The 16,281-nt window shown below is 43.4% G+C and overlaps 1 protein-coding gene and 1 long non-coding RNA gene across 5 annotated transcripts; one reads left to right on the top strand and one right to left on the bottom strand.

Moving 5' to 3' along the window:
• Positions 1-3,459: 3,459 nt before the first annotated feature.
• Positions 3,460-14,767, bottom strand: LOC115415885 (zinc finger protein 513-like). 4 transcript variants are annotated; one of them, XM_030129548.1, is made up of 7 exons: positions 14,319-14,767; positions 13,835-14,035; positions 9,364-9,486; positions 8,209-8,352; positions 6,257-6,748; positions 5,174-5,367; positions 3,460-4,380 (listed from the first exon to the last, which is right to left on the bottom strand). In XM_030129548.1, exons 2-7 carry the CDS (start codon positions 13,872-13,874, stop codon positions 3,793-3,795), a joined length of 1,581 nt encoding a protein of 526 aa, XP_029985408.1. In that variant the 5' UTR covers positions 13,875-14,035; positions 14,319-14,767; the 3' UTR covers positions 3,460-3,792. The 4 variants fall into 4 exon arrangements, with proteins under 4 accessions (XP_029985408.1, XP_029985407.1, XP_029985409.1 ...); XM_030129547.1 differs by having other exon boundaries at positions 8,176-8,352; XM_030129549.1 differs by lacking the exon at positions 8,209-8,352.
• Positions 14,768-14,964: 197 nt separating this feature from the next.
• LOC115415886 (uncharacterized) lies at positions 14,965-15,705 on the top strand. The gene is made up of 3 exons (XR_003934883.1): positions 14,965-15,074; positions 15,186-15,219; positions 15,431-15,705. It is a non-coding gene; the product is annotated as an uncharacterized LOC115415886 (long non-coding RNA).
• The last annotated feature ends 576 nt before the right edge of the window (positions 15,706-16,281 follow it).

Below are 16,281 nucleotides of genomic sequence, written 5' to 3' on the forward strand. Positions count from 1 at the left end.
AACCCTGACTTTTAACACCGGATAGAGGAAGACCCTAACCCTGACTTTTAACCCCGGATAGAGGAAGACCCTAACCCTAACCCAGTTAGAGGAAGACTCTAACCCTAACCCAGATAGAGGAAGACCCTAACCCTGACTTTTAACCCCAGATAGAGGAAGACCCTAACCCTAACCCAGTTAGAGGAAGACCCTAACCCTAACCCAGATAGAGGAAGACCCTAACCCTGACTTTTAACACCGGATAGAGGAAGAACCTAACCCTGACTTTTAACCCCGGATAGAGGAAGACCCTAACCCAGTTAGAGGAAGACCCTAACCCTAACCCAGATAGAGGAAGACCCTAACCCAATTAGAGGAAGACCCTAACCCTAACTTTTAACCCTGGATAGAGGAAGACCCTAACCCTAACCCAGATACAGGAAGATCCTAACCCTGACTTTTAACCCCAGATAGAGGAAGACCCTAACCCTGACTTTTAACCCTGGATAGAGGAAGACCCTAACCCTAACCCAGATACAGGAAGATCCTAACCCTGACTTTTAACCCCGGATTGAGGAAGACCCTAACCATGACCCAGATAGAGGAAGACATAACCCTGACATTTAACCCCGGATAGAGGAAGACCCTAAACCTGACTTTTAACCCCGGATCGAGGGTTCAAAGTCACTTCATGCTGATTATTAGATGAATTCACTGGAGCTGCACATTTCACCTGCAGACCAATAACTTGTCTTATTGTCTTTGAACTTGTTTTTGTCGGTTACAACATATTTATCTTGATCTGTTTTGTTTTTATCTCATTGGGTTAATAATTTCGTTGAATCTTTCATACTATCTTCACCTTGTTGCATTGTTTGTCTTTGACAAAATTTGACATTCAGACACATTATTTAACCATTATTATTGACTTATTCCATTCATGTACCTTCATTATAATCTGAGGGGGCGCCAGACCCTGACTCTGGAGGACGGACCACTGACATGACCACATAAATGATGGGGGGGTGTTTAAGACCCCAACTCTGGAGAACGGACCACTGACATGACCACATAAAGGTTTGTTTGTTTGTTTGTTTTTTGGGGGGGGGCTCAATTTTTGAAAAAAATGACACATCTGCAGCTGAATTTGTCAGGAATTTGCTTTTTAGATCATATTTGTTTTCTTTCATCATTCCATCACATGAAAGTCGACATTGTTCATTTTCAGGTTACTGCTGGTTTAATACATCCTTTAATCACTGTCATCACAGTTTTCCTCTTCACAGGTCATTTGACAGTTACTCAAAAATATGAGTAACATCTGACAAAAATGCAATTACTGGATTTAACAAGGTTGAAACTCCATAAATATTTAAAAATGTGTTGTTTTTTTTTCCTCATTTTTGTCTTGATGCATGACTTAACAATGTGGCAAAACAACCATAAAATATTGAACTTTGTTCCCATGAATCCTATTTCAGTTCTCAAACTTTTCAAGACTTAACTAAATTACATTCTAATTTTAGCTACAATTCCTACTTTATGTGCCTCAAAATTAAATGTGCATAAGACATGATGAACATCAGTCCTTCGATGTCTCAGATAATCTTTGTCTTTGTCCAGTTACATTTAACTCAGCCTGACATTAAAGCAGGTTTATCTGACAAACTTTGTCTTTGTCCAGTTTCATTTAACTCACCCTGACATTAAAGCAGGCTTATCTGATTGATTTAACAATTAATGGAAACATACATACAACTGCACACAGGTCACGCTTTATTGGGCTACAAATAAACTCCCACATTACTTTATCTGTCACCACAAACATCCACCCACACTTATAAAATATAGATCATCTGTAGAGACTAAAAATACACACTTGAATTCATTTGATTGGTAGAAAACAGTCCTATTGGGTCAAAAAGAATGAAAGTCAGAGCAGCTTCACCGTCACTCAATCCAATCGAAGGCACCTGAGTTGATCTGCACAGCAACATCAAAGGGTTAGGAACAGGGTTTAGGGTTAGGAATGGGGTTAGGGTTAGGAATGGGGTTAGGGTTAGGAATGGGGTTAGGGACAGGGGTTAGGAACGGGGGTTAGGGTTAGGGACAGGGGTTAGGGACAGGGTTAGGAACAGGGGTTGGGGATAAGAACAGGGGTTAGGGACAGGTTAAGGTTAGGAATGGGGGTTAGGGACAGGGGTTAGGAACGGGGCTTAGGGTTAGGGACAGGGTTAGGAACAGGGGTTAGGGTTAGGGACAGGGTTAGGAACAGGGGTTAGGGTTAGGGACAAGGTTAGGAACAGGGGTTGGGGATAGGAACAGGGGTTAGGGACAGGTTAAGGTTAGGAATGGGGGTTAGGGACAGGGGTTAGGGTTTAGGGCAGTGGTTCCTAACCTTTTTTGGTTCAAGACCCCATTTTAACATCACAAATTGCGGGTGATACAAGACATTTAAAACAGACTTTTTTTTTTTGTTAAAAGTAATTTGGGTTACGATTAGGGTTTGTTCTACAATGTTGCAAATAAAGGTTAATTTTACAGGACATTTGGGCTATATAATATACAAGGCTGTTCAAAAAGAATGAACCGATTTCATGATGCATTGCTTCAATTCTCAAGTATCGTCATGGAATGAGTTTGTGACCATTTGAAAGAGCAGATTTCTGAGTTTTGATTGGCTGCCACAGGGGGCACTGTAGTCGCATCGTTCCTCCAGCAATGTTCAGTTTGTTTACCCTCAGAATGGTGAGTCCTCAGTAAATCCTCCATGTGCTTGGCCTCCCAGATCCCCAGACCTCACCGTGGGTGATTTTTTTCTTGTGGGGATATGGAAAAGATCGCATTTATGTTCCCACGTTACCCACTGACCCTGGATGAGCTTCAGTTTTGAATAACAACAAAATCTGCGCAGTGGATGGTGATCTGCTGAAACGCCTCTGGGAGGAATTCTCTGATGGCATTGATGTTGTCTGTGCTACAGGGTTAAGGTTAGGGTTAGTTGTCTGTGCTGCAGGTGGTGGACACATTGAACACTTGTAAAAGGAAATAAAAGTTGATTGTCAGTAGAATACTTGTGACTGGCTGGAGTTTTCTATTGCTTTTCCTTATTAAAACACTGCTTAATGAAATCAGTTCATTCTTTTTGAATAACCCTGTTTATTATTTTGGACGGAGGCAGAAAAGCCAGGTGTACATTACTGCACAAAGGGTCAGGATATGTCCAGTCAGTCCAGCTGTGATTCACAAGGAGGACAATGAAAACTGAACAAACAATAACTGAAACTATGAATTATGAAAGAGCTGCAGCATCTGAAACTGACCACAATGAACATTTGATCAAAAACAGAACCACAGAGAAACAGAACCACACATAAACAGAACCACAGAGAAAAAGAACCACACATAAACAGAACCACAGAGAAACAGAACCACAGTGCTTCAGTTTCAGAACCACAGTTTGTCTGATATGGATTGGGATCGGCTCTGTCAACTCAACATATATATTTTTATTAGTAAGTTTTTATTTTTATCAATTACTACAAATTTCAGGTGATCCAATTTGAATTCCAGGCGACCCCACGGTTGAAAAACACTGGGTTAGGGACTAGGGATAGTGTTATGGATGGGCTTCAGGACTAGGGTTAAGGTTTGGCAGATAAATCAATCAGCTGAAGCTGATGCTGTGCAGTGGTTTCCAGGATTAGGGTTGGGGTAAGTTAACACTAACGTACCCTAACCCAAACTCTAACCCAGGTTAGGGTTAGCCTTCCCTAGGGTTACAGTTAGAGTTATGGTTAGCCTTCCCTAACCCTAACCCTGGCTGGACATGGCGTCTTTGCCCCAGCTGAGGCCGTCCATGGGCATGTGCTTGTCCCAGGTGTCCGTGTTGTGTCCGTGTTTCCTCTGGTGGCGTTTGTAGTTGTCCCAGTGTCCCGTGGTGTAGCTGCACTCGTTGCAGGCATACGGCTTCTCACCTGTGTGCCGCAGCATGTGCCTCTTCAGGTTCATGCTCTGGTTGCAGGAGTAGCCGCAGACGCTGCAGTGGAAGGGTTTAGCGCCCGAGTGGATCCGCTCGTGGCGCCGCAGGTTGGCCAGGTTCCCGCAGGCATAGCTGCAGGACACGCAGCGGTATGGCTTCTCCCCCGTGTGCACCCGCAGGTGGCGCTTGAGGTTGTCCAGGTGGGAGGACGTGTACGAGCAATGGGGGCAGCCGTGCGGTTTGTCCTTGGAATGGGTATGGGCGTGGCGGGCCAGGTGGTTGGGGTAGCGGGACAGGAAGGGGCAGCGAGGGCAGCGGTACAACTTAGCGCTACGCTGACCCCGCTGGGACCCCGCTGAGCCACACACGGAACCACCGCCATCTTTGGCCAGAAGCTCCAACGAGCATCGATGACACACCTGGAAGAAAAATCATCAAGCAGTTGTTAGAACATCTGGAACAAAGAACACCCATCCAGCACAAGCTTTAAGGGGGTTCAAGGGTCAACCGTCATTTATACTCCACATCAAAGACGCAGACAGATGCACCATTCTGTCCGTCCCATGCCTGCCTTAGGGTTAGGGTTAGGGTTAGGGTTAGGGTTACGTAACTCTGTCCATTTTCCAGGACCGTTCAGATGCGAACCCAGACGGACAATCCAAAGCAGTACCACAGGAAGCAATGTTGAGATTTGAAGGGAATCATTTCTAGACACAGCAGAACTTTTCAAAGATGACTGTGTGAGTTACTGAAAAACTAACCACATATTTAGGGTTGGGGTTAGGGTTAACTACCCCTCAGAATATAGGGTTAGGATTAACTACCCTTGAGAAAATAGAGTTAGGTTTAACTGCCCTTCAAAATATCCACATTAGTGAAACCTCCTCTGTCGTCAGCATGTTTGTTATTATTGGCTTTCTTCTTTGTCTTCTGCTCAGAAAAACTTGACTCTTCTTTGTTGGTATTTGTCGGTAATTACAAGCGGCGCCCCCTGGTGGATTGACTGAGAAACACTCGTCCCAATGTAAAGGACACACGGAAGTATGAAAGCAGTGACGCATGACAACGTTAGAAACAGACCCAGCTATTGAGGTCCATAAAGGAACACAAAGGAGCCTTTAAGGGTTGAAGGGATAAAGGTTATAGATTTAAGGATTAAAGGCTTGGGGGGTTACAGGTTTAAGGGTTGAAGGCCTCGATGAGTTCACATACCTGTCCCCTGTCCATGTCCACGCCGCTTTCCTCCTTGTCCCCCTCCAGGTCCACCTCCTCCAGGGTTAGACCGCACATCCGACAGCACAACGGGAAGAGGAGGACAGGCAGTGGGGCCGACGGAGACCCCAGACCCCCCAGGGTCTGGAGGAAACCTGACTCCCGGGACACTCGTAGTGTCACGTTAGAGACCACTGCACCGACAGGAAAGAACCGACATACACAAATATGGTTTCAAATTACACTCAAACTACTCACATCATTTACTGCAGTCTGTCAAATATTCCTTTAGGGTTAGTGGCCTTTAGTGACCCCAAAGGGTTAGAGTTATTGACCCTTAAGGGTTAGGGTAATGGACCCTTAGTGACCCCTCAGTGTTACAGTTATTGACCTTTAGTGACCCCTCAGTGTTAGGATTATTGACCCTTAAGGGTTAGGGTTATTGACCTTTAGTGACCCCTCAGTGTTAGAATTATTGACCCTTAAGGGTTAGGGTTATTGACCCTGCCTCAAACTTCATGCCGAGGACGTCAAAGGCGTTACTGACTGTATGGATTTCTACTCTGTACGACCTCCGCAGTATATTTAACAAAAAGAAGAACGTTGAGGGGTCAAAGGGAACCAGAGTGCGTGGACTGAAGCATCTCATTACACATATGATACCATATCGACTCCTGTTCATACTGTATACAGATTCAAATACACCACCCTAATGGAGACCCACGAAAAAAAAAAAAAAAGGGTTATTGACCCTTAGTGACCCCTAAGGGTTAGGGTTATTGACCCTTAGTGACCCCCCACTATGTTTTCATTTAGAATATTCCTGAAGGTGACAGTCCACTTTTCAGTTCTTTTTAATGCTCTGACTCAGTGTTTTATTTAGTTCTAGTCAAACTGTAAAAGGTTCCAGACTACTGAAGCGCAGACAACTTCTCATTTTCTCCCTTTTCTAATTTTTGCTTTCAACTTGTTACTTCCTTATTTTCCGCCAACGCCCTGTAGAGGTCATGCCAGGCTGACTACAGACCAACCCTTCTGACCCTGTTACCTTTTTGGGTTAGGGTTAGCTTGTGGTTGTGTTACCTTCTTGGGCTTCCATGTCTGCCTTTTTCCTCCTCACTCGTCTCTTCTTCTCCCTCCTCTGCGCTCTGTCCTGAGCGTGCATGCGCTGGTGCCTCCGCAGGTTGCCAAGGGAACCGCAGGCATAGCTGCACTGGGGACAGCCGTAGGGTTTCTCTCCGGTGTGGGTGCGGGCGTGGCGCTGCAGGTTAACCAGCTGCGTGGAGGCGTAGGGGCAGGCGGGGCAGCGATACGGCTTCTGCCCATCATGGATCCTCATGTGGCGTTTCAGGTGGTTGGAGTAACGCGAGGTGAAGGCGCACAGCGAGCAGGAGTACAGTTTGTGAGCCATGTGGGTTTTCCCTCCGCTCCTCCTCTTCCCATCGGAGGCGCCGCTGATGAATCTGTTGGACAGGTTTTGACGCTCCGCCTGGGAGGAGTCTACTGAGACTGCACATTGGAGGCGTTCCTCGCAGGTCAGACAGTAAAGCTCCGCCCCCAGGTCCAGACCCACATCTGGAAGGAAACCCAATAATGGGCATAAATCATCTGATCCGAAGTCATTTAGGAAAAGTGACCACTAGAGGCCAGTGTAACGCTTAAATACTGACATTTACACAACTCTACCCATGCATTGATATATTAATTGATGATTGATATATTTAAATGATATTGTAAAAAAGAGAGAGTCATTAATATTTTATCAATACTACTTCTACCACCACACTGCTCCTCCTGGATGAAAGCAGGGAAAATTGATCAAGTTTGAGTCACTAATCATGAAAAATGAGTTCCAAATGCTGTTTGGCTATAGTTGTACAAATACAGTCTTGGGTCAAAATGTGAAATTCTGAGAATTAAAGGTTAATTACATAAGTTTGACTCCAGAGGAATGTTTGTCTTGGAGCTCCCAGATCTCCTTCAAAACACCATCTGCACATTTACAATTCATTCACTTTACAGGTGCTTTTCAAGGAACATTTATACATCGACTGTATAAATGTACATTAATCGATATTTGTCTGCCCCCCCACCCCAGCTGTGCATACAGAGGTAGTTTCTAACCCTAACCCTCTACCATCCAACATTTACTCAACTACTGGACACAACACAGAGTTACTGAGCATGTGCACGTCAGTCAAACTGCTCCTTCCTCCACCTGGACTTGGAGGACTTTCACTGGGGTAGGGGCCAGATCACCCTCCCATGTAGTTGTCAGTGAACAAAAACCTCAAAATGCATCCCAGCTGAACGTGTTAGTCCCACAAACAGTTGGTGAGGGTCAGCTGATGGTGCTGCTGGGTGGAGTGGGTGGAACCTAACTGTACTGACACAACCTACACTACTAACCCTAACCCTAACTCTAACCCTGCATCAGTGGACTTTAGGATGAATAGAGCTCATAAACCAGGGTCACATCAGACCTGGGTAGCACTTGGATAGTTGGGACTAGAGGAACTTGATTTTATGGACAATAATCTGGATGACTCTTCACTTTGTCCATTATGTACCTGCTTCTACCGTTGGCACTTTTCTACCTAATCCTGTCCATTTCTTTCTTGCCTGCTATCATCTGTACAGAAGATCTGCACTCTGTTTCAGTCGTCTTTTCAGAACATGGTCCCCGACAAATAAATGACAATAAAAGTTTGGAGAACACCCGTGATACTGCTGTATGACATAACATATCCGTTTTCTGTGTTTCTGTTTCCAGTAACCGTGAAGAAAACCGCTTCTTTTGCATTTCTTATGTCATTAGTTTGAATTTTCCTACTTTCTGCTTGGCTCAATTCTCTTGGTTAGTCTGATGATAATTTTTTCTTATTATTTTTAATTTTGAAATGTGGGTTTATCTTGCCTTTCAGAGCTGTTTTATGCTTCAACCTCCTGTAAATAATCCAACTGCTTCTCTGTGTAAATCAATATTTAATTAACGCAGGCACCCTGTTGTGGGAATCTGAAAGGGAAGTGGTGACCTAAATCCAATCCTGTTCCCAGAGGCGAGGCTCCCAGCAGCTGTCCACAGCCTTTACAGGAAAGGAATGATGGGAAGGCAGAGTGTGGCGGTGCCGTTGACTCATCGTCCACATCTTCCACGCTCAACGAGAACACGGTCATACCTGACCAAACACAAAATGATCCAGGTCACTGCTGAAGATCAAGCACAACCACTGCAGATGAACACCAACACACATTCATACCTACCATACGGACATATGCATTTATACATGTATGTATGGATTTATACATGCATGTCAAGATTTATACATGTAACCACTGCAGATGAACACCAACACTGGACCAACACACATTCATACCAACCATACATATGCACGGATTTATACATGTATGCATGAATTAATTCATTCAACCATTCATTAATGTATAAATTAATATAAATTAATTTATTTGTGTATGTGTGTGTGTATATATCTTCATTTATTTATTTTGTATACATGTATTCATTTATGTATGTATCTATTCATTTATTCACTTCTGTATTCATTTATTTTTCATATATGTATGCATTTATTACCTCCACCAAGTGTAATGGCAGAGGTTATGTTTTCATCGGGGTTTGTCTGTCTTTTTGTCTGTCTGTATGCAAGATAACTCAAAAAGTTAAGGACAGATTTGGATGAAAATTTCAGGAAATGTTGAAACTGGAACAAGGAACAAATGATTTAGTTTTGGTGGTGATCGGGGGGGTGGGGGGTGGTGACTGATCTGCCTTGACGGCGGTCTGTGCTCTCTGAGAGCTTTTCTAGTTTATTTTTTATGTATATATGTATTCATTTATTTATTTTTTTTAATTTGCATGTTTGTAGTAATTTATCTATCTATTATCCAGTGTGGTAGAAATGTGTTCTTGAAGCTTTTTAACTCTTTTTGGACTGAGCACTCTAACTGATGTTAGGAATTGATTTTTATTCATTTTATTATTTCCATTTGTCCAACAATGATAACCCTATTAATCATGCATTACTGGAAAAAAAGATAATTCAGGTTTTTTTTCTCTTTGTCTTGACTGTATTCCCATCTTTTAATCTTCAGACTACGTTTTTATTTGGAGATTTGACATGGTTCTCTGGCCTTGGACACGATGGTGAAGACATTGATAAGTTACTGACCCGTGTTTCTGTCCAGTCTGATGATCTCCGAATCTCCAAACTCCAACTCTCCACTCAACAGGAAGTCACTGTCCAGGACCAGACATCCCGGATCACACACCCCCGGCCCATCCTCCGACTCCACTACATGAAAAAAAACACCTCTGGTTATTAGAACATCAAACCCAAACCCCTGTTCATAACCCTGACCCTGGTTATTAACATATCTACTCACATCAAAACCTTGAAAGTTCCTCTGAGCTTTAATAAATATCTACATATTCAAATATAGAAAACTAACTGCCCTTCATTGGAAAATGACTTTTCCAGAGGTTACGTTGATAAAACAATAACTGATGAAAGGTTGGATGTGTAGATAAATTGTTTGTAAATGACCACAGATGCTTGTTTATTTCTGGATGAAAGCCACTGACTGGCACGTTAACTTCTTCTGTTCACACTCTAAGTTCTTCTCTTCACACTTTAACTTCTTCTGTTCACACTAAGTTCTTCTAATGACACGTGAAGTTCTTCTATTCACACTTGAAGTTCTTCTATTCACACTCCAAGTTCTTCTATTCACACTAAGTTCTTCTATTCACACTTTAAGTTCTTCTATCAGCTAAACATCTTGACCTGTAGCTGCTCTATCTGCTTCTCCAAACTCTTTGGAGGTCGGTGAAGTTGTGCCAGAACGCTGTGCTTAAATTCACTTCATTCTTTCATCCTGGGTTATCTTTAACTTTAAATACGGAGGCTTCTGCAGCCAAACATCCAAAAGATTAAGGATGAAGACGGAACAGGAGATTGGAGCCAGGAAACAAGTGAGGAGGCGATAAGAATAGAAGAGGAAAAGGAAAAGACTGACCATCTACAATGATTCAATAAACCAAACAAGCTTTACCTTCAGTAGAACAAAGGCTCTTCCAAAACCCTAACCCAAAAGAACAAAGGCTCTTCCAAAACCCTAACCCTAACCCAAAAGAACAAAGGCTCTTCCAGAACCCTAACCCAATAGAACAAAGGCTCTTACAAACCCCTAACCCTAATCTACTATTGCTGAGGATGCACTAATACCACTTTTTTCCAGACCGAGGATGAGTACGAGTCCTTACATTTGAATACTTGCCGATACTGAGTGCCGATACTAGTCCTTAAAATTCCCATTCCAATTGTTAGTTCCTTTTGTAAATGTGCTTTATTGTCGTTGTCATTAGTCTGTCTGGAACAAAGTGCTGCTGCTGACATTTAATGTGTTGGAATGAGCATTTCTCAATTAATCCACCAGGGGGCGCCACTCTGAATTAACCATCCTGGACAAATACCACGAAGAAGAGGAAAGTTTTTTGAGAAGAAGAAGAAAGTCAGTTATAACAAACATGGAGACGACAGAGGTAAAACTAATGTCATACTTATGTTGCAGGGTTTTCTCTGGTAAAGTTTAAAAGCGAAGCTTCAGCAGGTAGAGAAAAGAGAAATGAGCCATAATTTTCATTTTCACTTCCGCTGGCAGCAGTCCACACTGCTCCGTACCCCTGGCGGTTCCCACTGGTATTCTCCATCTGGGTACGCATCTGCGAGCACCTGGAAAATAGATGGAATGTACGCAGAGGTGGGACAGAACTCTCCATCTGTACCTCTCTGTGTCTGTAAAGTTACTTGCAGTCAGCGTTACTTTTATCACCGTCATTTATTTTGAAAATTCTCCACACTCTTCACACTCCCCACACATTATTCCACCACTGCGTACATGCTGCACTGAACTGTGAATGTTACACAGCCGTAAGTGGTATCGGTGCAGTGTATCGGACTACTTTTATGAGTACACACAATGAGTATCAGAGCATATGCCAGATACTCGTATCGGAATCGGTGTGTCCCTAACTATTACCTGTACTAAGAATGTCATGAGAACTGATACTCACTATACCATTCGATACTATGATGAAAAAAAAAATTGTTGATAACCATTTTTTTAATAAACAGAAAAACCGATGCCTGTGTAAGAATCGATTCCATCGGTAGGATACTACTTGAATTGATGGGGATAGTACGCTCTGACAGTACACATGGAACAGCTTTAATGGACACAGCTGCAGCTAAAGCTCCGCCTCCTCTGATGGACACAGCTGCAGCTAAAGCTCTGCCTCCTCTGATGGACACAAAAGGACCAACAGTCGTGTGTGGAAGTATTTCCAGTAGATGGCCAGGACATGGTTCTGGACACGCATAAGCCACTGTGGAAACGATGACACTGCACAATTCAAACTGGGGGTGGGGGGGTACCATGAACCTACCAAAGCCCCTTGTAGACAGACCCCCAGATCTGTTTAAAGAATCCAAGGTGAGTTCTGTTCTTCAACGTGAAACATCTGTCGTGATCCCATCAGGGCTCCACATCGGTACCGGTCCAATCGTCCCACACAGTTTAGACAGCTGGGCCCATTCGTACACCCGCCCAGACCGAATGTTGAAACTAGACCAGCGGTCACTAACAGGGGACCATGGTCCGGGTCCTCATCCTGGTCCTGGTCCTCGCCGTTCGGACCCCCGCCCAGACCAAATGTCACTAACAGGGGACCATGGTCCTGGTCTGGACCCAGAAGCCGTCCCATACATACCCCGACCTCCAGCAGGTGGTGGAGCGCTTCGGTTTGAACCAGAGCAGCTGAAGGTGGAGTAGATGAGGAAACGCACAGACCAGTGACATGCATGTAGAACCATCCCATATGATCCCACTCTGCCAATCAGGTGTGTGCATTTGCAGCAGGAAACTGTGACTGACAGTGGAACTGATGAGAGAGTTAAAGGGAACAGCAAGATTCATTCAGATGCAAATACTTAAAGTATTTCTTATTTAAGTTTATGGGTTCTTCTGCTTTTTTTTTTTTTTTTTTTTTTTCAAACCGTGGTATCAATTTGGTATCGTGAATTGTGTACTTTTAGTGGCATTGGTGTCGATTCCTCAATTTTTGGTATCATGACATCCCTAACCTGTACAATCAACCCACACCATCAACCCAAACCTGAACCCTAACCCTAATCTACCATTACCTGTACAATCAACCCAAACCCATTTAATGTTGAATAATCAAACTGTACCAAGCTTTATTCAACCATGACTGCAAAAATGAGTCCACCTAGAAAACGACTTCAGGAAAAAAAAATCCATATTTGAACAGATGTGGTCGAGCTGATTCACCCAACAAAAGAGGAAGCAGGGAAAGGTCCAACAGGAAGTGAAGAAAGAAAGGAAGGTGGTGGGGGGGTCTGGGGGGGAAGGGAGGGAGGAGTCTGGGGGGGGTCTGAGGGAGGGAGGGAGGGATGAGTCTGGGGGGGGATGAGTCTGGGGGGGTCTGGGGGAGGGAAGGAGGGCTCCAAGTCTTTGAGAGGAAGCGGAAGTGCACAGTCCAGTCAGGAAGAGATAACAAACAGGTCCAGTTCCAGGACAACATGTCTCCAACCGTCTTCCTCTGACAGATAATGAGGAAGAGACTGGACCTGAACGTCAACAAGCTCAACCCGTCAGGCCACAACCCTAAGCCTAACCCACAACTCTTCCCTGAAGGGTTCCAAACATGGAGTCAAATCCCTAAAATACAGTACAACACTACAGAAAATACAGTTCTTCATCTTTTCGTGGTCATCAGATATGACCATATTTGGACGTTCAGAGGCTCTGTAGTTACCGTGGAAACACCGTCACCTTCTCCAACATTGATTCTCCAGTCAAACCCATGGAGTTGGATCAATGCCAGTGGATGGACACAATGGGTTTATGTTCAGTTCATGACAGATTGGACTGAAAAAGACACTGTTTATTCAGTTTGATCTGTTTCTGATAGAAGAACCATTGAATTTACTCTGAGTTTTAAATGAACATCTACACAATCACTGAATTAAATATAGCAAAATGCAGGATTTAGGCTGAAAAATACAAAATACAGACAGTAATATGAAAACTGGAGAGGAATCCCTTAGGAGAGATATAATGGAAGTCACAACAAAACTAGTTCTGGATCTTTGAGGGTTAGGGTTCGGGTTAGGCTGTGAGCACTCCAGTCAAATCTTTTTACCTTAATCCATTTTCCATCTTGCTGAATTAAATCCCTAAAAAATATAGACACGAAATAAGATAGGTGTGGTTTCATCTCCCAACATATTTCATAACGTTTAAGTCAAATTCTTGTCTCGTTTATTTTGTTTTCATATTAATATTCACTGATGGGACACTGTTAGGGTTAGCCTGACCCATAAAATGATCCCCACAGATGCACTGATACAACACTAAAAATATGAACATGTAAGCAGAAGAAAGTACACAGATTTATGGTACACTGTACGGGGTAAAGCAAAAAGAATGAGGAACTGAGATGAGTAAAAGATGAGTTCAGGAAAGTGCAGATAAGTGGTCTGGTAATAGAGTATTTGTATTTATTTCCCAACTCTGTCAGGAACCGACTACTCCCTGGAGTAAAGCACGTAAACTCACATTTCACCGGCTGCGGGTTGGACTGTTTTCTCCGCGGCATCTTCCTCTGGTCTCAGCCCGGATACTCCGTCGGTGTCGACCAGCAGCTCACGTCCGTGTGTCAGCCAGCTCCCTAACCGCATGTCATCAGCAGCAGCAGCAGCAGCAGCTCCTTCCTCTTCCTCCAACGCACGGCGACAGTAACGGTGTCATCACCACCAACTCGAAATGAACAACACCAGCAGCATGAAACGTCCCTTTTTCCACTTGATAACATCTAAGCATACTTGTCCATGCGCGATGTAATCACATGAGCCTTTACACAAAACACTGTCAAATTTACGCCACACTCCATTCTTTATTATTTTCCAGTAAACAGACGAGACCATGTTGTTAGCCACCTAGCTGACAAGCTAACTTTAATGTTAAAATTTACGCTGCTGCTTCGTCTTTCGGCTTTACATAAAGTTTGTATGAGTAGGAATGACTCAATCAATTAACCTACCTGTGAAAACGCCAACAACAACACTGCCGGTGAGGAAGTATCTCCAAACGTCTGTAAAAACAGTCTTTTTTTTGCAAAAGCACACGGCTGACAGTGGTAAGCCGGTGTTCCTGCTTCGAATGACGTCATTTACGGCATCTGAGGATTCTGGGAATAGTAGTCCTGGACCGCAGGAAAGGATTTCACGCACTAACGCAGATCGTGGGAAAAAGATTCAGTTGAGTTTACTACTTTAACACTGAAATGACCTCTAAAGTGTAGAAAAAATGCTTTACAACAAATACAGCCTGAAATAGAACAAGTTTATTCTTAATTTTAAGTTTTAAGACAGTTTTCTCAAACGTGTGCACCCTGAATTAATCAGTGCAATAATTATTATATTATAAATAATATACATTATATATTATATTTTACTGTGAATATTTATATATAAATATTCACAGTAAAAACATGTAAAACACTTCTTTAATCTGACAAACATTCATAAATCTAGTAGCAAATACTTCATTAAACTAGAGCATTAAATTCATTGTACACTCACTTAAACAGGCTAAAACAGTGGTAATTATCAGACAATGTTGTTTTTCTCCTTAAGACAAATACTGTTTTGATTATCACTTATTACAAAAACCTGATTAAAGCTCCCATTGCCAAGTAAAAGCTATTTTTCAACCCCAGGTGTCACTGGACTGCCTCCACCGTGATGGCATGTGTTTTGAATTTTAGTCAGAGGAAAGGAGCATGTTTAGGGTTAGGGTTAAGGTTAGTGAACATCAGGGTTAGGGTTAAGGTTAGTGAACATCAGGGTTAGGGTTAAGGTTAGTGAACATCAGGGTTAGGGTTAAGGTTAGTGAACATCAGGGTTAGGGTTAGGTTAGGGTTAAGGTTAGTGAACATCAGGGTTAGGGTTAAGGTTAGTGAACATCAGGGTTAGGGTTAAGGTTAGTGAACATCAGGGTTAGGGTTAAGTTAGGGTTAGGGTTAGGGTTGGTGAACATCAGGGTTAGGTTAGGGTTAAGGTTAGTGAACATCAGGGTTAGGGTTAGGTTAGGGTTAAGGTTAGTGAACATCAGGATTAGGGTTACATTAGGGTTAGTGAACATCAGGGTTAGGGTTGGGTTAGGGTTAGGTTAGGGTTGGTGAACATCAGGGTTAGTGAACATCAGTGGTTGATCATGGCCTCGAACTCATCGATCCTCTGCTTGGTGTTGCCTTTGCGGATCCTCTTGTAGGACACAGTTTTGTACTTTGCCGACTGCTGGCTTCCGCTCTTCTTCTGGGGGTTAGGGTTAGGGTCCTGGACGTCTCCCGTCTCCTTCTGCCTACGTCGGGAACACACTACTTCTTCTTCTTCACCCACAGACGTCTGGGCACCAGCGTCCATCAGCTTCACCTTCTTCTTCTTCACCCTGAAGCCTGATAGTTAGGGTTAGGGTTAGATAAAACAGGTTAGGGTTAGATTAAACAGTTAAATCCAGTCCACTCAGTCATTTAATAATAACAATAACAATAATAATAATAATAATAATAATAATAATAATAATAATGGATTACTTTTCTATAGTGCTTTTCTGTGAACACATACTCAAAGTCTGTCCAGTGGATCCATTATTCATAGCCCTAACCCCTGACCCCTAACCCTGACCTCTAACCCTGACCCTAAGCCTGACCTCTAACCCTGACCCCTTACCCATGACCCCTTACCCATGACCCCTTACCCATGACCCCTAACCCCTAACCCTGACCCATTACCCTAACCCTAACCCATGACCCCTAACCCCTAACCCCTAACCCCTAACCCTGACCCATTACCCCTAACCCTGACCCATGACCCCTAACCCCTAACCCTGACCCATGACCCCTAACCCTGACCCATTACCCCTAACCCCTAACCCATGACCCCTAACCCCTAACCTCTAACCCTGACCCATTACCCCTAACCCCTAACCCTGACCCATGACCC

The sequence above is a fragment of the Sphaeramia orbicularis genome, unplaced genomic scaffold (assembly GCF_902148855.1).
Source record: "Sphaeramia orbicularis unplaced genomic scaffold, fSphaOr1.1, whole genome shotgun sequence".
Taxonomy (NCBI): domain Eukaryota; kingdom Metazoa; phylum Chordata; class Actinopteri; order Kurtiformes; family Apogonidae; genus Sphaeramia; species Sphaeramia orbicularis.